At 49.2% G+C, this 21,221-nt stretch overlaps 1 protein-coding gene across 4 annotated transcripts in view; it reads left to right on the top strand.

Moving 5' to 3' along the window:
- Positions 1–21,221, top strand: part of SLC9A3R2 (SLC9A3 regulator 2) — a 44,694-nt gene that overhangs the window by 7,265 nt on the left and 16,208 nt on the right. The window contains exons 1-2 of one of the 4 annotated variants that reach the window (XM_048494878.1): positions 12,920–13,005; positions 13,049–13,088. The exons of the other annotated variants lie outside the window; for them this stretch is intronic. Of the exons in view, the coding sequence (XP_048350835.1) occupies positions 12,935–13,005; positions 13,049–13,088 (111 nt within the window). The 5' untranslated portion in view covers positions 12,920–12,934. Of the gene's footprint in view, positions 1–12,919; positions 13,006–13,048; positions 13,089–21,221 lie in introns of those variants that run through there. 4 annotated transcript variants of the gene reach the window in all.

Raw genomic sequence — 21,221 nt, 5'->3', positions numbered from 1 at the left:
TCATAGCCAACTTGGGTTTTCAAGGCAAGGGACTCACAGGAGCTGTTTGCCACTGCCTGCCCCTGTGTGGGACTTCCTTGCTGGTTTCTTAAAGTAAAAGGTAAAGTTTCCCCTTCAGTCGTGTCCGACCCTGGGGTACCACTGCGAGCAGTGATTTTATAGGCAAGCCGTTTTTGTGGGGTAGTTTGCCATTGCTTTCCCCGGCTATTCTTTACCCCCTAGCTATGTGCTAGGTACTCATTTACCGACCAAGGAATGGATGGATGATTGAGTTGACCATGAGCCAGCTGCCAGGATATCTGACCCACAGGGGGCTCGAACTCCTGACCGTGTGAGTGGCAGTGCAAGCACTTAACCACTATGCCACATGGCTCTCTACTGGTTTCTTATCCATGTACTAACCAGGGTCAACTGGGAACTGACAAGATGAGGCCAGTCTGGGCCGTCTGGGCCAGGGCATGCCTCAGATTCAACCAGGGCTAAAAGTGCCACTTTTATGACTGGGCTGGATCGTGTGTGGACGAGCTGTGTCCACTTGAGGGCACTCAGTTCTGGGCAAACCTGAAAGCGGTAACTGGGCTGAGTGTGGAGCTGAACTTTGCTGGCTGCCGCACCAGTGGCGTTCAGTGTGAATGCACGGGTGTCTTGGGGGAAAAGTGTTGCATCTTGTTTGGCAAGAAGGCTGTTTTGCTGTGGGATAGCCCGGCACTAGGGGGGTGGGGGTGGGTGGGATTGTTAATGAACTGGTCTTTGGTTACCTAGGATGAAATGAGGTCAGAGTGCTCTTTAAAGGCACCCAAGTTTGTGCCAGCGCATACATTCCTTCTCTCTCTCTCTGGCTCTCTCTGAACAAAACTGCTCACCTGATTTAATTTGAGTCATGTGGATTTGCACGGATGTCTTGAAAGATACTTGTTTGTTTCCCGTCCCTGCCGTGAAGCCACCGCCTGTCTCTCGGTGCATTCCTTTGATTTGGCTTCCTCAGGTTGGGGAGGCCGGGGGCGTGGCTACCGGTCAGACCGATACGGGCTGTCCCATTCTGGTTTCCTGGTCAGGAACCTTGGGTGTGGGTAGCCCTCGCAGAGTCTTTTAGCAGGAAGTGATTCTCTGCGCCCACATAAAGTTAGAGGCTCCTTAGGAAGAACGGAAGAAGCATCCGTGTGGGATCTTGGTTTACAAGGAGCCCTTTGGGGATCGGGCGGTATAGAAATTGAATAAATAATAATAATAATAATAATAATAATAATAATGGCGGTCAAGCTGGGCTTAAGTCAGTAGTTCAGAAGAGCCGAGAAGTTCTGTAGGGTTGCCCACCCTTAGGTGGAAGATGAGGATCTTCTAGAGTTACAGCTGGAGTGACTTTGGAGTCAGGAGGACATTTTCCTCCAGTCAGATCCGCCAGGGATGCTGGAGGTTTTTGCCCTCACTGGAGGAGTGGCCAGAGGTAGCTGCGAACTTCCTGTGTTGTGTAGGGGGTTGGACTGGATGACCCTTGGGGTACCTTCCAGCTCCATGTTCCTATGCTTTTAACTGATGTCCAATCTGCAGAGATTATTTCCCCTGGTAGCTTGGGAGGGCAGGCTCTGTGGTATTATTCCGCACTGAGGTCTCTTCCTTCCTCAAATCCCACCTTTACACCCAAAATCCTCAGCAATTTCCCCTCCAGGAGTTGGCAAAGCTACCTCTTGGTCAAATACAAGAGGCTGGGACTGTTGTGGACCAATTTACTTTACCTCCATTCCAACGAAGGGCAGGTGGTTACATGAGAAACGTGTCTTTGAACAGGAAACATCCTGAATGACAGTTTGCAGAAGCTCTGCTGGGTAAAATTAGGACTTCGAATGTCAGTCATCGCTCCTCCCCTCCCGTGCTGATTTATTTCCGCTCTAGCTGGAAGTGCTGCTGCTGGTTCCACCCCGGGACAGAAATCATCCCCGAGCAGGTCGCGGGCAGGTCAGCTTTAGGAAGCTTAGATTACAGCCCTTGGAAACGCTTTTATTGAAGAGGGGACAGGATTTTCAGTTCCCAGAACTAATTAGTCCTGCTTGCGATCTTTGCTATGGGAGGCTCCTCGTGCATTTGTGAATGGAAGGGCATCTGGTTCTCATCAGGGCTGTGTGTACTTTGGGCTGGAAAACAACCTGAAATTCTGCGCCAGTAGAACCTTGTTTCCACAACCGGCACAAATCTTGCAGATCCAGAATATTTGCCTGTCATTTTACTTATTTCTGGGTTGGCTAGTCATTGGGGGGAAGGCCGACGGAGGAGATGCTGGAGCCCCATCCCTGACCCAGGAAAGTTCTTTTGAACGTTCATGAGGCATTATATACGTGATTTCATGCTTACCTTCACAGTAATGAGGACTAGAAACTTGTTATTTAAAAAAGCAGGTTCCACATGATAAAGACTAGTGTGTTCTGTGAGAGTTTGCTCAGTGGTAGAGCATCTTGGATTTAATCCCTGCTCTCTCAGGGGCTGGGAAAGGTCCCGCTGTGCCCCAAACCCTGGAGAGCTGAGGCAAGTGAGAGGTCTGGCCAAAGACAGCTCTGTGCATTCGCAAGGTCTTCAGAGACCGCCTAGATCTAAAGCCACACCAGCTAACAAATAACATGACTTCCAGTACCTTCCAATTCCCTGCAGAAGCGTGCACGGGATCAAAGCGTTCTCCTGCGCGCCTCACACATTATCTCAAGGCACCCTCCCTCCCCACAAACTCTTCACCTTCCTGCTTGGTTTGTTTTTGACTCGGGAGTTTTCAGGAAGTCCCTCCTGGGAAGGAAGGTATCCGCCCCATGGCCGAAATTTCCTCTGTGGCTGTATTTTTAGTGAAACACAAAACAAGTGGAAAAGGACGGAAGGCAGGAAGAAGATTAGAATCAGGACAGGCTGGGCAGGGCTCACTTTTGTTCCTGGGACACCACAGCGCCCCGGGTTTCTGGACCAAAGGAACCCCAGGGTCCCAGGAGGAGAACGGGTGGGTGCTGTTTTGGCCAGAGACTCTGGGGATGCGTCTGTAGGCGAGGATCAGGTCTTTGGAGAGAGAAAACAGAAGTAAGCATTTAAATCATGTCACTAGAGCCAGGGGTCTGCAACTTGCGGCTCTCCAGATGTTCATGGACTACAATTCCCATCAGCCCCTGCCAACATGGCCAATTGGCCATGCTGGCAGGGACTGACTCGGATTTATGAGTCCATGAGCTATCTGGAAAAAACCCGCAAGAGTTGCTGAACCCTTATTTCTGTCAGACAGCTGGTCCAAAGCGTTACCCTACCGAGTATAGAGAGCGATTGTAATGTAGTGGACTAGTATCTGGGGACCCAGGTTGGAATTCCCACTGAGTTACTTTGGGCCAGTCAAACACTCCCATCCTAACCTACCTCACAGAGATGTTGTGGAGATAAAATGGAGGAGAGGAGAATGGTGTGAGCTGTTTTAGGTCCAAGACAGGGGATAAATGAATTTAAAATTTTTTTAAATCCCCTCCTTCCTGCTCAGAGTTTTATCTTGAAGCATTTCATTTATTAAATATGATTATTTAGGTTGTCTTGGGTGCATAGCCCATTGGGGAGTGGCTCGAGGCTGTGAAACCCTCGTCCGTGACCCTGCTGTGTTGCCCCCCTCCCCAACGTACAACTCTTTTCTCCCCAATGGCCTCTCTGTTTCTAAACCCTTAGCTTCCTTCCTTAGGGGAATTAATTGCTAAGCCAGAGATTTTTGAACTGTTTTGCTGAGTGGTAAGAAAGCTCAGTGGTGTTAAGCCAATTAGGGACCGGTTGGCGAGACCCAGGACTCCGTGTGGGATCTTGGTTTACAAGGTACAAACTTGTCCACCGGGGCCTTGCCTCCTTAATCTTTTCCATCTGACCGCTTGCAATCTGTCTGATAAACAGACCTGCATTCAAAGGGAAAGCTTTTGGGGTGGGATTTAAGGCTCTCAGAAGAACCTGGATTTTACGGGGTCGTTTAAGAACACCCGAGCTCCTCTAGGTAGGGATTTGAGGGATTTCCAGTAAAGGAGCTCTCAGGAATCCCCTCTGATGGGCCAACCGGTGTTTGATTGACGGCCCTGTGCCTTGGAGAAGGAGTTAGAAAGTCAAAGGCAAGGCCTGGACCTTGGGTTGGCTGCAACTCGTAAAGATAACAAATGTGAAAAACTCTGCACTCATACTGATAACATATTTGATTTTTAAAAGGAAAGCAGTCCTATATACTCAGTGGAAAACTAGTGGAAAAACAGAAAACTATTTTTAAACTTTAGGGGGGAAATGTGCGATCGTAAACTGTGCTTTTCAGTAGTTAAATTTCTGGAAGCATTGAATATTCCATTGCAATGACTTTATTATTCATTGCAAACATGTAAACAATTTCTTGTTTGAAAACTTGTGGGTCTTGTCTGGTCTTTTCAGGATGTTTTGCTATTAGTAACTTGGCGTTTACCTAAGAAAAGCAAACGTTTAAAAAAACAAAGTTTGTGCTCAGCTGAAATGACAAGGCTTGGAAAAAGTTATGTCAATTGCACAAAAGTTTATGTCAGTTACTCAAGAACTGGTATCAGCTCTACAGCAAATGAAGGGGGCAAAGGAGGCACCTCTGAGAATGTTCAGAGTGCTTTTCTGATTCTACCAAATAGTCTACCAAGTAGTTAAGAGAGTTGGGAAAGACGGTTCCCTTTGGGTCAGATTTTTTAGGAATTGTGAGGCGTGGGGACAGAGAACCCAGAGTGAAATTGAACTAGGATTTGGCCTCAAATCTGTGTTCAGTGCTGGACCATGTTTCAAAGTATGTGGGTTGATGATGAAGGTGGTTACTTGGAGCATGTGCAAAGTGCCTTTTCCTTAGCATTGTCCCTTCCCATTCACATTGGTTTATAGAAGAGGGCAGTCAAACCAGAATTCTTGTATACTGATACTCTTCTTTTGTGTGGAGAGAACTACAAAGGCTCTTGGCTTAATAAATGCGCCAGATTGACCAGTGGTGTCTCAGGGGACTTTCTGAAGAACAAGAGCCGTGTGATTTCCTCTCTTCCACATCTTCCACTGTGCATTTCAGGTCTCCTTCGGCTTCCCCAGAGCCAAGTGGCTTTCTGGGCCTGGCCTGCTAGTGATTCCTCCCCGGTGTAAGCAGCTGTGTTTACGTACTCTTGCTCACACTGCTTCAGGCTGGAGGGGATTGTTTATTCTGGAATTGGGGATGGGGCTTGTGGGGGGGGGGGAGAGTCCAGGATGGAAGGAAATGAATCTGTGAGCGCAGATGTGGGGGGGGGGGGTTGTCAAGATTCATGTACTTGAAGAGTTCTCATCCAGCGATCTGAAGAGGAACAGCTCGGCCGATGAATTTTTCAGAACGTTTAAAATATCTGCATAATTTCATCCCGCCCTTCTTTCCAGGATCTCAGGTCACCAAACATGGCTGTCACCTCCCTGTTTTATTTAGCTCCAGGGCTTGTTGAAGCTGGATGGGCAGAGAGAGAGAGAGAATCTTGTCTCAGTTGTTTGGACCTTTTAGTACATGGATGGTTTGTGCTCTGGCTGTAGGAGGCTAACAAGATCCTTGTGCAGCCATGCTGCTCCAGAATAAAAATGGAAAATAAAAGTTGGATTTATTTCCTCCCTGTCTCTCCTGTGAGGAGACTCAAAGGGGCTGACAATCTCCTTGCCCTTCCCCGCTCACAACAAACACCCTGTGAGGTGGGTGGGGCTGAGAGAGCTCCGAAGAACTGTGACTAGCCCAAGGTCACCCAGCTGGCATGTGTGGGAGTGCACAAGCTAATTTAGTTCCCCAGATAAGCCTCCACAGCTCAAGTGGCAGAGCGGGGAATCAAACCCGGTTCCTCCAGATTAGAGTGCGCCTGCTCTTAACCACTGCGCCACTGCTGCTCCACAAAAGAAGCACAGTCCACATAAAATCTGTTACTAGGCAAACCAAAACGGCGCAAAAGCACACACGTACTTTTGTGAGTTCACCATAGCTCTGCACCAAGCTGGGATATTGTTCTTGGCTGTTTCATCTTGCTCTTGGAATGCTTTTATCGGGAGTGGGGTTGGAGAAGTAAGTCAGACCTTCCGCCATGTTTAATTTACCAAAAGTGGCATCAGTTCACCGGGATGGCAAGCGAGATTCCTTTTGTACTGAGCCTGGGCGGGAGCGTTAATGTACTGCAGTCCTGCAGGCCCAAACACGACGGCATCCAGGATCAATTTGAAGGCGGTCAGGGCGAGCCCTCGGCTTCAAGTAATTTGCTTGTGGTGGAAGCTTCATTCGGCTCTCCCAAACCAGTTGGCGGAAGTGAGCACTCTTGCAAGCTTGTGTGGTGGCAGGAATCTGTCTTACTAATTGTATTTGGACTCTGTTTTTCCTTCTGGAAACGAGGCTGTGTTTTACAAACTGCCAGATACACAGAAAATGAAAACAGCAACCATTTAAAACACACACGTACACACCCCAGATGGAACGCTGTGATTGCTACTTCCATTATTTTCATAAATAATGTTAATAATAATGCCGTATCCGGTTAAATATATTTATTTAACGCTCTTGAATGTTCAGAGTTTGGTGCACATGTTTTATTGTAATCCTTGCCGCAAGCCTGTGTGGTCACCAGGATTGTTGAACACCCCTATTTTGGTGGGTTTGTGGTAGTGGTTCTGGTGGGTTTTCCGGGCTGTGTGGTTTGTGGTTTGTGGTAGGTTTGTTCCAGACCACCATGGTATATGAATGACCTGAAGGGAAAAGGGGGCTCCCCCTTCATAAACATCTTTATATTTGTCACCTGGCAACCTTTCTTTTTTTTCTTGGCAAAGGTTAATGCCTGAAATGAACATTTGTTAGTGAAATTGAAGTTAACACATTTTAATTTTTTAAAAACTCTGTGCTGTGTTCCCTGGAAATACAACACACACACACACACACACACCGGTCTTGCTTCTGCAGAGAGATTGGCCTCTTTCTTGTGATGTCAAGGTATCTTGTGTTTGCTTCCCAAAGAGACCAGGAGGAGGAGGAGTTTGGATTTATATCCCCCCCCTTCTCAAAGGAGACTCAAAGGGGCTTACTCAAAGGGGCTGACAAACTCCTTGCCCTTCCCCCCTCACAACAAACACCCTGTGAGGTAGGTGGGGCTGAGCGAGCTCCGTAGAGCTGTGACTAGCCCAAGGTCACGCAGCTGGCATGTGTGGGAGTGCCCAGGCTAATCTGAATTCCCCAGATAAGCCCCCACAGCTCAGGCGGCAGAGCGGGGAATCAAACCCGGTTCCTCCAGATTAGAATGCACCTGCTCTTAACCACTACGCCACTGGAGAAGCTGGCCCTATTTTCTTTTTACCTCTGGCCGAAGATGACGAAAATGGATGGTATGGAAAGCGAAGGCTGGGGTTTGTGGGCCGGCTGGAAGGCTCTGGCTGTAATCTGGAATTACCCATTAGAGTGATGAATGCCAGCTTAAAAGCTGCCAAGCTCTCCACGGCCTCTGACGAATAGCACCGCTGGAAAACCAAGTATGTCGTGGTGCTGGCAATTGTGCCGCTCTGGAAGAGTCTGCCTCAGATCACGCTGGAGCCAGAGGAGGGCTGCGTCCCGCCGAACCTCACAGCCCAAGTGAGGAAGGGGTCCGGACGTGTTTCCAATGGGACATTTGAAACGGGATACGACAGGACATCAGAAGAGGCTAGCTGGTCAGAGCAGTGGTCCGTCTAGTCCCGACACCACAGTGTGGCTAACCAGATGTGCCGAGATGCTCGCTAGTGTGCGAGAGGAAGTCATACATATGCACATTTCCTTTGGGAGGGTGCCTTCCGAGGATATCCTTGGGCAGGCAAGATCCCAGTGTGGAAATTTCTGCTTGCTTTTGTCCTCTGCTGATCTGGCGCGCTTTCCCTCGTCCTTCTTTTCTCTGTCCTGCTCTCCACCTAAAGCGACCAAACGAGTTCTCTTCAGACTTGCGGCTCCCTCCCTTGACGGCCCTTTTCTTCTCCCTGTTTCCTGTTAATAATGAGCAAAGCGCCGCTTGTTTGCCAGGAGGACATTTTGAAAACATTTGGATGTATTTACTCCTCAATGCACGGGGATGCCTGGTGAGACAGTGGAGCAGAGGGCGAAACAGGCCATCTGGGTAGGAAATGTCTGTTTGGAGGTTAAACTCAGGAAGGCCAAGTGGACGTCAGGACAGCGTGCCCCCAAAACGGAAGTGAGGCATCCCTTTCCTTCTCAGCCACACACCAGAGATGTTTGCGCATGACCTTCTTTCAGAACAGACCTCCTACGTCGACTGACGTTGAGTCCAGTTCGGTGAAAACACACATGTCCGCTCACATGTGGCTCACATGTGGCATGCATTATCATGTACGATTTCCTCTTCCTGGTGGAAAACAGTTGTTCAGAAGAAACATCCGAGTCTCTTAGGTTGAAATGGCCACAGCTGCGTCTCTCCTGCTTGGCTTAATAATCTCATAGCTGGTTGTAATTCAGGAGAAGAAGAATGTGCTAAATACGACCTGATTCCTGGTCGTGAGCTGGGGACGTACGCTACCAACCCTCACCCCCCCACCCCCCACAGCTCTCTCTGTGAACTGAGGAAAAGAAACAGAACAACCACTATCCTGATCCTCTTGGCAGCTAAAAGCGGTGGACGATTGCCCCTTTGAAGACGGATTTAAGGACAAGAGGGAGACCAGCCCAGTTTAAACAAAATACTCTGCGAGTGCCAAATCCCAAGCAAGAGGATCTTTTGGCCAGGAACCTATTTAAATCAAGTCTTGCAAAAGGTTGGTCTGCTGGACCAGCTGTTTGGAGTTTCAGGTGGCCACAGCCTCAACCCACTCCAGTGAATAACTCACCTTTGGGGCATCAGATGTTCCAATGTTACCTACCCATGGCACTTTTTGTGGTTACTTAGGTTTTTAATTTCTGGGTGAAGGTTTCCTTCCGGCCTAACTTGGACTTTGAGCCCTAGATCTTCGGATGAGTCCGCTGGCAGACTTTTATCCTCTTTCCTTTTAAAAAAATCCCCCAAAGAAAAAGACCTTTTCGAAACAAAGCGACTTCTTTTCTCACACCTTTGCTTGTGGAGCATGGGCCAAGAGGAGAAATTTTAGACTGCAGTGGCTGTTTTCAGAGTGAATGGAAAGAAACCACTTCTGGGGCATGTTCTTTTCTCCTCTGTTTGTCCAGCATCAAAATGGATTAGATTTCTTCCCAGCATCCATCCCCACAAAGAGCAGGCCTGGGTTATCCTGAAACGCAAGACCAAGGAGACCCCCCCCCCCCCCGTCTCCTGTGGGGGGAGCTTCTTGAGATGGTGTTTCCCTCTGAGGAATCATCTGACTCAACTGATTGAGATTCTCTCGAAGGTATAAAGACAGCGTCATGCCAATTCCTCCCCCCACCCAACCCCTGATGTGCTTTGAGCCAGAGGTGGTCCTTTATCAGGAGAACTGTGTGCCGCAGCCACAAAACTGCACCTGTAACGGTTGCGGTCTGTTCCGTGTCCACTCCCTTCCCGCCCACGGCCCAGTGCTGGTGGTTTTGCAAGGTGATGCTCCCAGTGCAAAGTCGCAGAACTGTCTTCCCGTTTCCTCCCTTTCTGTCCTTGCCAAACCTGAATCAATCCCACCGGCCCCCTGGCGATGCCTCAGTGTTCCCTTTCCCAGTGCCCTTTTCCATCTGCACTCCCCAGTGTTGTTTACTGGCTCATAAAAGAGCAAATGGATATTATGCACATTTCTTTTTTAAAAGCCTGCAGTTTGAGAGGAGGATCTGCACGTGGCGTTCGACGCTGCTGAGAACAGACTGGAGAGACGGTGTGGATTGAATCCCAGACGGAAAGACCTCAAGTTGAGGGATGGCGGAAATACCCGAGGAGCTGCTCTACTTATCAGCGCCCTGCTGCCCTCTCTTCTCCATCCGCTGCTGCGTGTTGATAAACTGGGTGGGAATGGCTGAATTGGGGCCTGCCCTGAACACCCTTCCTGCGTAGACCACAGACTTCTGATTAGCCAAAGCCCCTCGCCCTGGTAATACAGGGCTCTTCTTGTGCCTGTTCTCTCAGACGCCAGTCACAGGACTCTGCCTTCTTCAGCTCAGCCTGCTGGTTCATCCAGGTGCCTTTTCCAAGACCTGTTCCCTGAGACCTTTGCAGTTGTAGGTGGCTGAACCTGGAACCTTCTGCAGGCAAAAGCCCTCTACCCTGAGGCAGAACCGTCTCCCTGTGTCCTTCTGGGAGTTCCCTTGTCTGCGTTCAGCTTCGAAGGGAACATGTAGACGACCAGAAAGACTCCCGTGATTTTGGAAGTTCTACCATCTTGGGAAAAAGGCCCTGAAGATATGATTTTCTATGTTTCCCCTTTTTCTTAGCAGATGTCTGCAAAGATGAAAAGGCGTCATGACTTTATACACAGACACCTGCTGAAGCAGATGCTGGGGCCACCTGCCTGTTTGGTGGACAGCAAACACCTTGTTTATTATTAATAATAATATTTACCCTGGAGGCTGAGATCAACACGGCAAAGGTGACCACGTTTGAAAGACAGGTGTGTTTGCTTGCTGACTTGGACAACGGTGTTCCCTTTCCTGCTTGAGTTAGTTGTCTACCTTCTCCAGGTACAAAAATGGAAACTCCCATATCACTCTTTCCCCAGATTTGGTCCTTTCCCTTTCTCTCATATGCTTGATGACTAGAAGGGAAAGTGTTTCTGAGCATCACAGTGCTGTTCAAAGCTTGGGAACTACAGTCTATTTTAAATCTTTTACTGGCCGTCACAGTACTCTCCAAACCTTTTTCCATGCATAGTTTTCATTATTTAGGAACTCCTTCTCATTTCTGCAGGCCAGGTGATAACCCAAGAAAAGGCCTTCTTGGTCATGGCCCCAGAACTGTTTCCCCAGGGAGATTTGCCTTTCTCCCTCTGTCGGTTTCTTTCACCAGTGAATGAAGACTTTTGTTTTGTTTTGCTTGGCACACCCCCCATAAATAACAGTTACTAGGCCTTGTTTTAGAGTTGGTGTGCTTAATTGAATTATTTTATTATTTCAACTGTATTTTTAATTACTGAAATCATGCAGTGTTTGTATGTATTGTTGAAGGCTTTCACGGCCGGATTCAACTGGTTGTGGTGGGTTTTCCAGGCTGCGTGGCCGTGGTCTGGTGGATCTTGTTCCTAACGTTTTGCCTGCATCCGTGGCTGCCATCTTCAGAGGTGTATGACAGGGGGAAGTCTGTTACACACTTCTCACTGGACACAGTGTGCAACAGACTTCCCTCTGTGATACACCTCTGAAGATGCCAGCCACAGATGCAGGCAAACTGTTTGGAGCAAGATCTACCAGACCACGGCCACGCAGCCTGGAAAACCCACCACAACCAATGCTTGTACGTTCGCCGCCTGGTGGACCTTGATTGGGTGGCGACGTGACATTAAAATGTTCTAAAATGTTCCAATTGGCCATGCTGGCAGGGGCTGATGGGAATTGTAGTCCATGAACATCTGGGGAGCCACAGGTTGCAAATCCCTGTTCTAAAGAAATGAATTAACCTCTGGGGAACATCTGGCTTTCTGCTTACTGAACCCAGCATGGGTACTAGTTGTTAAATCGGGAATGTCAACACTAGAAGGGTGTTTCCTCCTTCCTGGATTTCGTGTTGACGCCCTGGGAGCTGCTCTCTCTCCAGGCTGCCAGCAGACAGCGGGTAGCTTGGGCTTTCTCCTGGCCTCTGCCCAGCTAGTCCCTCTTCCCTTGCCCGTTGACCATCCTGAAAATACTTTGTGCCCTCTTTGTAAGGTCGTTCTTGCTCTAGGAGATATCAGCAGAGGCGGCGGTGCCGGGAACGTTGCCTTCTGGGTCAGCTGCTTCAGAACTTGCTGTCCTGGGAACGCTCCGAGATAAACCGTGGAGAGGAGCTGTGTTCCTTGCAGATAACCGTCTTGGGGCGCTGGCTTCTTTCCCAGCCTGTGCTCTGAGGCCGAGGTTGGTGTGGAATCCTGACTCCCAGAAGCCCCGTTCCTTGCAGTTGGGCTGGGCTGAGAGAGTGAGGCTGATCCAAGGTCATTCAGAGAGCCCCATCGCAGAATGAGGCTTTGGACCCAGGGGTCTCTCAGTCCTCGAGGGGCGCCAGTTGCACAGAACCGTGGTTCCCTGGGTCTGCATGAGCAAACATGCATTTTGCAGGCTGTCACAGGCTCACGCGGCCCACAATGGATCGGGACGGTGAGGGGAGGGAACTTCATCGCCCCGTGCCTCAACACTCCACAGAGGTTTTAAAAGCCTGAAAAACTCCTGATTCGAACCCTCTTTGTGAATCTTGTGCTGCTTTTTCGTTTGCAGAGTCCTTACCTGCATCTGGCAGGTTTCTGTTCCCAAGCGAGCCAAAGCATTGGACTTAAACACAACTTTGATTTCCTTTGGTGTCGTGTTGCAAGACCGCTTAGCGGTTTTCAGCACTTCCGCACCCCTTGTCTAAAAGGGCAGCGTTTTAAAACACAGGCAAAATATGATCTGTGTTGCTGTTTGTACACATATCAGAAAAAGACGGTGCATTGAACTCAGAAGACGACTCTTAACTGGACAATCAACGGAGCGCTTTGGGCTCAGTGTACACCCCCAAAAGTGGATGAATTATTTGGAGGCTCACAGGGGCATCACGAACTGCCTCCATTTAATCATCTGTTCCGTGTCGTTTGACGGAGGGCTCACGGTTGCATTGTTTAAAAAAGGGAAAATCTGGAATCAAGGACTCCTTTGTGCTGGCCCCTTGAGTGAAACAGCCCTTCTCCACTTCGTTTACCCATCTGCCCCAAGGGCATGGACGTCATGAAGCAACTGATTGTGTTTCTGCTGGTCAGGTGCGGCTTGGCTCACTTGCTGGAGGCTTTTGTGTGTCTTGAGCAGTGGCCTGCAGCCTTGTGATGTATTGGCCTGTGGGTGATATCCCACCTAGAAGTTATGGCAGGTCTTGAATCTGAGCCCTGGCAGATAGAGCAGCGGAGGCCTGCCTCTACTAAGCTGGTGCCTGCAGTTCTAGTACAGAAAGGAATACTCTTCTCAACCAGGGTTACATTTTCAACAGGTCAAAACGTTGCAGAGAATCCAGTGGACGGCAGGTTTGTGATCCTTCTAAAGCCCCCTCCCTGTTTTTCTGACTGGCCGCGTCGTATAATTTGTTCCCCCTCTCACCTTGTTCTGAATAAGGGAGAGAGTGATGGCTGGGTGGGTGAGCTTGGAAAAGCTGGTGACACTTATTTTGGTGGTACGGAAAATGTAGGCCAACAAGTGACTCTGCTCCCAAGTGGAAAGGGATGCAAGAAGGGATAAAGTTTGACACTTCTTTGGGGGAGTGGGGAGCCACGAAGAGATGCTGTGAATCTAGGGCAGGTATTAAACTTTGTGTAGGGGGCAGATTTTGCATCAAGACAACCTGAACTTGTTGAGCAACACGATTGCACATTCAATATACTGCGAGGTGCAATATTTTTGGTGGGCTTCCGCCTTACTGTTATTTATTTTGATCACTTTTAGCAGTTTTAAAACTGGCAAGTAAGAGACTGGGAGCTGCTGCATTGTCGAATCCTGTCTGGTACAGATGTTGCCCCGAGTCCCGTCTCTTACAAGTGACTTTTGCCTGCAAGAAATGCAGATGCAGCTTCATGTTTCCGCTGGACGGGCGGAGGCAGGAACTAAATATTTGCAAATCAGGGTGGGTTTATTTTATGTAGTCCATCAGTTTGTTCAAAAGGCAGGAGGCAGAACACGGAAAAAGCGGCACCTGTGATCATATTTATAAAACGGGTTGGTTCTACATCCAGTGGGACTTCGCCCGGCACAAGGACTTCAAGCACAACTGTCGGTGGTGTGGATCTGTGAGGGCAACCATTTAGTGATGGTGGGGCATCAGTATACAGACGTCTCCTGGGTATGTCCTTTCACACAATCACTAAGAGGCATCGGCATCGTTCTAGAGTAGTTCACGGCTGTTTCCTTATAGTTTTGCAAGTCAATGGCTAAGAAAAGCAATGTGTTCTTGCTGTGTTCAGGGCTGTTTGAGCCCAGAACCCCTTGGAACAGATCTTGTAGATCCATTGTACCCAAGAGGGTGCTTTCTTGTCAAGTCCTGGATCTTGCAGATCTGTTCTGCTCTTTGGACCGGAGGGAAGCACCACGGTTAGTGGAATGGATTTGTGGAATCCAACCGAATGATTCTCAGGGTCTTGTTGGCTTTAACTATCCCACACACTCACACAGTGACCTTCCACAGTAGGGTAGGTTGATATCTGTGCCTCATAGGGTAAAGGATTTCTTCCCAGTGAAGGCCTGAACCACTGACATAAGCTCCCTTTTGTGGCCCTTCTGAGTTTGGGAATCTCTGGTGTAGGAAGTTCCCCAGCGCAACCGTGAACTGGGTTTTCTTCTCTGCAGAGCCGCCAAGACTTTTAATGGGGGCTGTTCTGAATCTCTCTGGCACCGAGTGGGGAGTCGGCTCCCCTCCGCTCTGAACAAACGTCAGTCTGCTGGCATTTGTTCGGGACAGTAACAATGATCGCAGCTCTTTGCAGGGAGCCAACTTTGCACTAGCAACAGCGGCCGCCGCAACAATTTTACTCGCAAGTTGTTTGTGGGGGCGGGAGGAGAGGGAATTTCCCCCCCTTTGTTACTTAATCCCCTCCCCGAGCTCTGTGAAATCCTGTGAATGTGGAAGTTCATGAGAAGAAGTATTTCTGGAAGGTTCTTGCGCTGCCTTGGAGCCAGCGTTTGCGTGGAAGTGGTTCTCGCTGAATTGAAAAGGACTTCTCTCCAAGCAAATGTGCAAGTGCCAGCTGGGCCGTGTTTCAGAATGCATTTTGGAGCTTTGGCGATATAGGGAGGTTGAGAGATATATTGAGCTCTGTTGGCTGGAGTCTAGACCAAGCCTGAATGAGACTTCTTAGCCATGATTTGGCCAACCAGTTCCTCTGGAGGTCCAACATCAGCGCACGGAGGCCGAGGCTTTCCCCTGATGCTGCCACTTGGCCCTGGGATTCAAAGGTTGACTGCCTCTGAGCGTGGAGGTTCCCTTTAGTCCCCACGGCTTGTAGTCACTGATAGACTTCTCCTCCATGAACCTTAATCCCCTTTCCAATCCGACTGCGCCTGTGGCCGTCTCTACATCCTCTGGCAGCGAATTCCAGAGTTTTACAACCCTTTGTGTAAAGAAATCTTTCCTTTGTCCATCCTGATTCTGCTGCCCAGTGTGCGCACTCTGCATCTAAACCCTGCCCCTCAACTCAGAGCCCCCTGTCGTTGGCATGGGCATGGGCAGAAGGGCCTCTCCTCCAGAGGAACCCCCCCCCCCACCTCCCATTCCTTTTGCTGTTTGGTGAGCCACAGAGTGATGGTCCGTGCCAAGGCATGGCCGGCTGGATTGCTCTCTTCTCTGGCTTAGGAGCAGCGTGACTCATCATATTTAATGTTGTGTGATTTGCTGGCAATCTGCCCTTCCTTCCCCCCCCTTTTTTTCTCGCCAGAGAGCATTTAAGAATTTTTATTATGCCAAGTGTGGGTGGGTGGGTGGGAGGGAGGGAGGGAGGGAGAAGGGAAGGCCGCTCTGGTGCGCTTCTGTTTAGGAAGAGCCCTGGAAGCAGATCTGCGGTCGTGTCGCCTTGCGTCGAGATGACAAATCAGTCTGGCCCCACAAGATCTGAAGTTCCCGTCCACTAAGACAGATATAACATATATACATATATTTTACAGAAGTGAGGCTAATTAGGAAACACTCTCCTGGGTTTAAAACAAAGGTAACCTTTTTTGGGGGGTTGCAATAAATGTCGGTTGTGCACAGTGCCGATTGGTAGGTGACCATGGCGTTGTCAGCCTCTCCCTGGAGCTCTGTTTGTGTCCAGGACAACAAACATGTAACTGAATGAATGCCGGTGTAATGTTTTGATTTCATAGATCGTGGAGCCATGGAGTTGGAAAGGGCTATTTGGAGCGCAACCCCATGCTCATAGCGGGAGCCCAGATGTTGTCCAACAGCATCTGTTGGAAGACCTCCAGCAAGGGAGAGCTGCCCCCCCGCCCCACACCACATGTTCCGTAGTCATCCTATTTCCATCATCTAACATGGGGACTAGATCCCATGATTGATTGATTGATTGACTGATTGATTGGTTGATTGGTTTGTTTGTTTATTTACCACCCTCCCCTGAAGGGCTTAGGGCGGTGTACAAGATGAACATAAACAGACAGGGAATAAATTAAAACTAATACTAATATAATATAAATATAACATAATATTTGTGGCAGAACTCAAAACTGCAGCCTCCCCAAGACCTCTGTGTACACGTGTGTTGTTGAGTTTCATTACGGCAACTCTTGCAAGACATGTGAGAAGCAGGTTTCCCACTGGCTGCCTCTGCAGAGCCGTCCTTGGTGGCCTCTCATCCAAGTCCCAGCCCTGCTCAGCTTCTGAGATGTGACAAGATTGGGCCAAACCGTGCTGCCTCCCCCCCAGCCAAGAGCTGCAGTTGTATTCTGTTGCTGTGTTTGAATGATGCCTGTTGGATTGACAATTTTTGCCTTCTGGGTGGACAGAGAAAGGGAATAGATTCTCTCCTCTGCTGACCCACAGAACTTTGTAACTCCTTAGCTGGGAATACCAACTGTGGGGAGTTGTATTTCCAGCTTCTGGTGCCTTGAATGTTGCTGTCGTTGGGGAGGGGGGGGGAGGTTTCCTTACCATAACATTGAGAAGAGGAAAGAAGTGGGGGGAAATCCCTCCCGGGCCCCAGGCCATCAGGATCGGGTTCCCATGGGAAGAGTCATTGGGGATTCGGCAAAGGAGTTTATGGGGCGGACCTGGCCATTCATTCCCACTTGAGGTGGGATATGCATTTTAATAAATGCAAGAATTCTTCTAGAAAGGATAATTCGGCTTCCTGTTAGAGTTCCCGAATATTGCTTGCAATGACAGCCCCCTTTCTGGGGTTTTGGCCTGGGGACCAGCCGGCCTCCCCTCCCTGTTTCGTATAGCTGCCTGCTTTCTCCCCCATCATTTAGAACACTGCTTGTGGTTTCCTCTTAAATTGCACGGAGGTTTTGGGTTACCTGCAACCCGACCCTCTTGCTGGCAGACAGAAGTTATTGTTCAGATCTAATTTCTATGCATTGAGAGAATGTCTTTATTACAAGTGACCCCTGCTTAGGCCAGGCCTGTGGACGCTCACTGCAACAAACTGCGGTGGTGGCCAGCTGATTGGATATCTTTAAAAGGAGACGAGTGTTCTCAATATTTTGAAAATGAAGGAAACTGCCATGTTCAAAAGCAGGCTCTCTCTGAATACGAGACACCTTGGAGCTCGGGCCTGTGAACTCTACCTGTGGGGTTTCCTAGGTGGTTGGCCACTGTGTGAGACCAGATAAGACAATTGGTCTGATCCAGCAGGGCTCTTTGGATGGTCTCATATTCCACGGTCAATCTTCTCTGACACAACCTTGAATCTGAAGCTTCTTGTAAACTGCTCTGAGGATTCCCAAAGGAGGATATGGACCCAACCAGGAGTGGAATTCAGCTTCCAAACCAGAATTTGGTGCTCTGGGAATCTTAGCTATTTTTCTGTTTTTAAACAAGGTTCTAGACCTTGACGCTGTGGAAAGATGTCTTGGTAATGTTGGGGGAAGACTTGGACATCATTTGTAGTTCCTTCCACTTTGTTCTGTTTGTTCAGGCAAGAGATTTGACTGTTTTGTGATGCAGAATCTCTTGACTTTCAGATGCAGGAGGGCCAACTGTCTTGTTTGTTAGAATATGCCTGGTTTGGGATGGATCTAGTCTAGACTTGCATGTGAATCCACAAAGATCAGTCGAGCTCCCTCTAGCCTGCCTGCTCACTGTTAGCCATTTGGGTCATTTCAGTGGTTGAAAATGGACATAAGAACATAAGAAAGAGCCTGCTGGATCAGACCAGAGTCCATCTAGTCCAGCTCTCTGCTACTCGCAGTGGCCCACCAGGTGCCTTTGGGAGCTCACATGCAGGAGGTGAAAGCAATGGCCTGCTGCTGCTGCTGCTCCTGAGCACCTGGTCTGCTCAGGCATTTGTAATCTCAGATCAAGGAGGGACAAGATAGGTAGCCAGAGATTGACTTCTCCTCCATAAATCTGTCCAAGCCCCTTTTAAAGCTATCCAGGTTAGTGGCCATCACCACCTCCTGTGGCAGCATATTCCAAACACCAATCACACGTTGCGTGAAGAAGTGTTTCCTTTTATTAGTCCTAATTCTTCCCCCCAGCATTTTCAATGGATGCCCCCTGGTTCTAGTATTGTGAGAAAGAGAAAAATTTCTCTCTGTCAACATTTTCCACCCCATGCATAATTTTATAGACTTCGATCATATCCTCCCTCAGACATCTCCTCTCCAAACTAAAGAGTCCCAAATGCTGCAGCCTCTCCTCATAAAGGAAGGTGGTCCAAGGCTTCCTTGGGTGGTCACCCGGTGTGATGCTCATTTGCTCCAAGCAGACAGGGAATGGGACCCAAGCGGTCAGCCCCGAATGACTGTTGGGTACCTGCGGAGTTGAGGTGTTGCAGAAGAGATGTCAGATGCTAAAGAGAAGGTCACTGCTGGATGTTTTCGCAGAGTCTTGGCTGAGCGTTGAAAGCCTCTCTGTCCAACGTTATCCATTCCGAAAGGCCACCACCGTTCAGCCAAGGATTTACAAGCACGTCATCCTGTCCCCAAACAGGGATCAGAATCAGGGGCTTAGCAGTTCAGCGCCCACAGTTGGGATGTCCAGTCTCACTCCGGTGGCAAGATGCAGAATGCTCTAAGCGCGTGTGAGCTCCCCAAGGCACCTGAGGTCGCCTGCTGTTATCGTCAAAAGCGACATGTCAGGCACTGCGAGACCGATGGAGGGGTTGGCATTTTAGGTGGGCTTGGCGTCCAGTGAGACATCCACCATCCAGAGCAGGGGTCCCCAACACGATGCCCGTGGGCACCTGACAACCCCATCCCTGGCTCCTGCTTTTGGAATGAGGGCAGGGCTTGCTGGGTGTTTTGGCTGAGTGGCTACGTAGACTGAAAAGCATCCTGTTAGACACGGTTCTGCCTGAAGTCATTGAAGAGGTCCTATTAGAGTTATACATCATGTCGCTCCCGGATGTTGGGTGGTTGGCCCTGCCTCTAACGGCAGCCATTTTGTGATAACAACAGCCATTTTGCGATAGGGTCCTCTGTCCTGGGTCAGGGGCTAGCAGGCTCAAAAAGATCGTGGACCCCCCATCTAGCGCTACCACGACCTAACTTATTGTGGCCACCAGTTGGAATTGAGAGGGATCCCTGTTCATCTTCTCTGGCCTCAGGGACAGCAAAGGCACTAGTCCTCTCTTCTGTCAAGTTGCAGCTTCTCTTCACAGGTGACAGTTGAAGATGGGGGTGCAGAACATAAGAACATAAGGAAGAGCCCTGCTGGATCAGACCAGAGTCCATCTAGTCCAGCTCTCTGCTACTCGCAGTGGCCCACCAGGTGCCTTGGGGAGCTCACACGCAGGAGGTGAAAGCAAGGGCCTTCTGCTGCTGCTGCTGCTGCTCCCCCCGAACACCTGGTCTGCTCTGGCCTTTGCAATCTCAGAAGAAGTGGCTTTTCTAGAACTTTCTGGCACAGTTCTGATTAGAATTGCTTGTCCGTTTTGATGCCTTTGTTTCTCCAGAAACCCCAGATTCTCCAAAAAAGAAAATCCTTGGAAGAAAGCCTAAAGGCAGAGTTTATTCCCAACTAGCAAATCCACACTTTTTTCTCTCTCCACATCCACAATGTCTTGTAGTTGTAGACTGGGAAGTTTCCTAGGTACCGTGTTTGGATGATTTATTGATTTAAGCACAGCGGTTGGCAAGACTTGGCTACTCTCTACCAAATAGTAGTTGCTCCTTGGATGCTGAACAAGAAATGTCTGCAGGCATGGAAAACTTTGATTTTTGTATGTATTTTCACAGGGTCTTTGTTTTTAAACCTTTGCGAAGGTGTCTCTGGCACTCCTGGAAATTGATTTTCTTTGCTCCAGGGCTGACGCTGGATTAATTAATTGCCAAGCTAGCTTCCACGTTAATTTAAACGGGAGATGTTTTTGGTACTGACTCAGCAGCAAAATGTGCTGATGGGGTTTTTCTTTTAATGCTTAATGGGAACAGAGCCGCGTTCTGTGCCAAGCATCCAGGTTGTGAGTAGGACGGGCCTCGTGAAAAGGGTGGAGTCTTAACCACTCACCTCTCAGTCTGACTGACTCTTTCCATCCCAAGGTTCTGCAGGGGCAGATTTTCGAACAGGTAGCAGTTCCTGTCACCAAAAACTGCCCTTACTGGGCGTCCAACTCTTTCTTTGACTTGTGGCCTATATGCTTTGGCAGACTGGCTGAAATGCTTTTTGCCCCATTCCTCTCATCTGGAGTGCTCCAGGGTCCTTTTCCCCTAGCCAGCCACCCTTTGGGATACAAACTTGTACCCTGAAGTGCCTCACTTCCGTTTGCATGAGCCTGATTATCTAAAACAGGACCGAGCTGCTGCTTTGCCCCGAGGGTTCCTCACTGGCCAAAGAGAACCTGGGTCGTGTTTCCTTGTATTGTGTGAAAGGGTATTGTTGGGGCTCCGGGGGGGGGCAGGGGGGGCAGGGGAAAGGGGAGTGAACCCTTTGGAAAGAAAGTCCCCCAATACTACAAACTGCATTTTGTGGGGCACTGAGGCGGTTGTCGAACAGGGCCATTCTCTACCGAATCCAGGAACCTCGGTGGTCAGCCATGACGCAGTTTTATAACAGCCCTGTCTAAAGCAGCCATTTAAAAAGAGCTATTCAAGTTTTGTTTTGAGGGAGGGGTGCAGACACATCCATTTTGATAAGAAAAAAAATATATTTTCTACTCCAGGAGCGCAGGTTCAAAGTGCTCCCCCTCGCATGGAAGTCTGGGGACCGTCTAGAAGGCCCAGAGCAATGGTATTATTCAGCCAGTTGAATCATTTCCTGTTTTCTGTCGTTTTTTGAAGAATTCTCTTAAGGCAGGCTGGAAATATTTGCAGATTCTTGCGAATTTGCTGGCTCGGGGGCCATGGGAAAGTTACGATTTGTCGGGAAGATGAGCCAGCTGCGAGTGCGTGTTTGTTTGCACTGGGCTGGATGTGTCGTCTCTAGGATACTGTTTTATTAAGTAGAACCCACAACTCCGCTGTAAGCCGGCTGCAGCTGATCTGCGGAGAAACGTGTCGGTCAGACTGG

The sequence above is a fragment of the Sphaerodactylus townsendi genome, linkage group LG04 (assembly GCF_021028975.2).
Source record: "Sphaerodactylus townsendi isolate TG3544 linkage group LG04, MPM_Stown_v2.3, whole genome shotgun sequence".
NCBI classification, from domain to species: Eukaryota; Metazoa; Chordata; class Lepidosauria; order Squamata; family Sphaerodactylidae; genus Sphaerodactylus; species Sphaerodactylus townsendi.
Note: the sequence above shows the minus strand (reverse complement) of the source record. Positions and strands in the feature narration are given on the sequence as shown.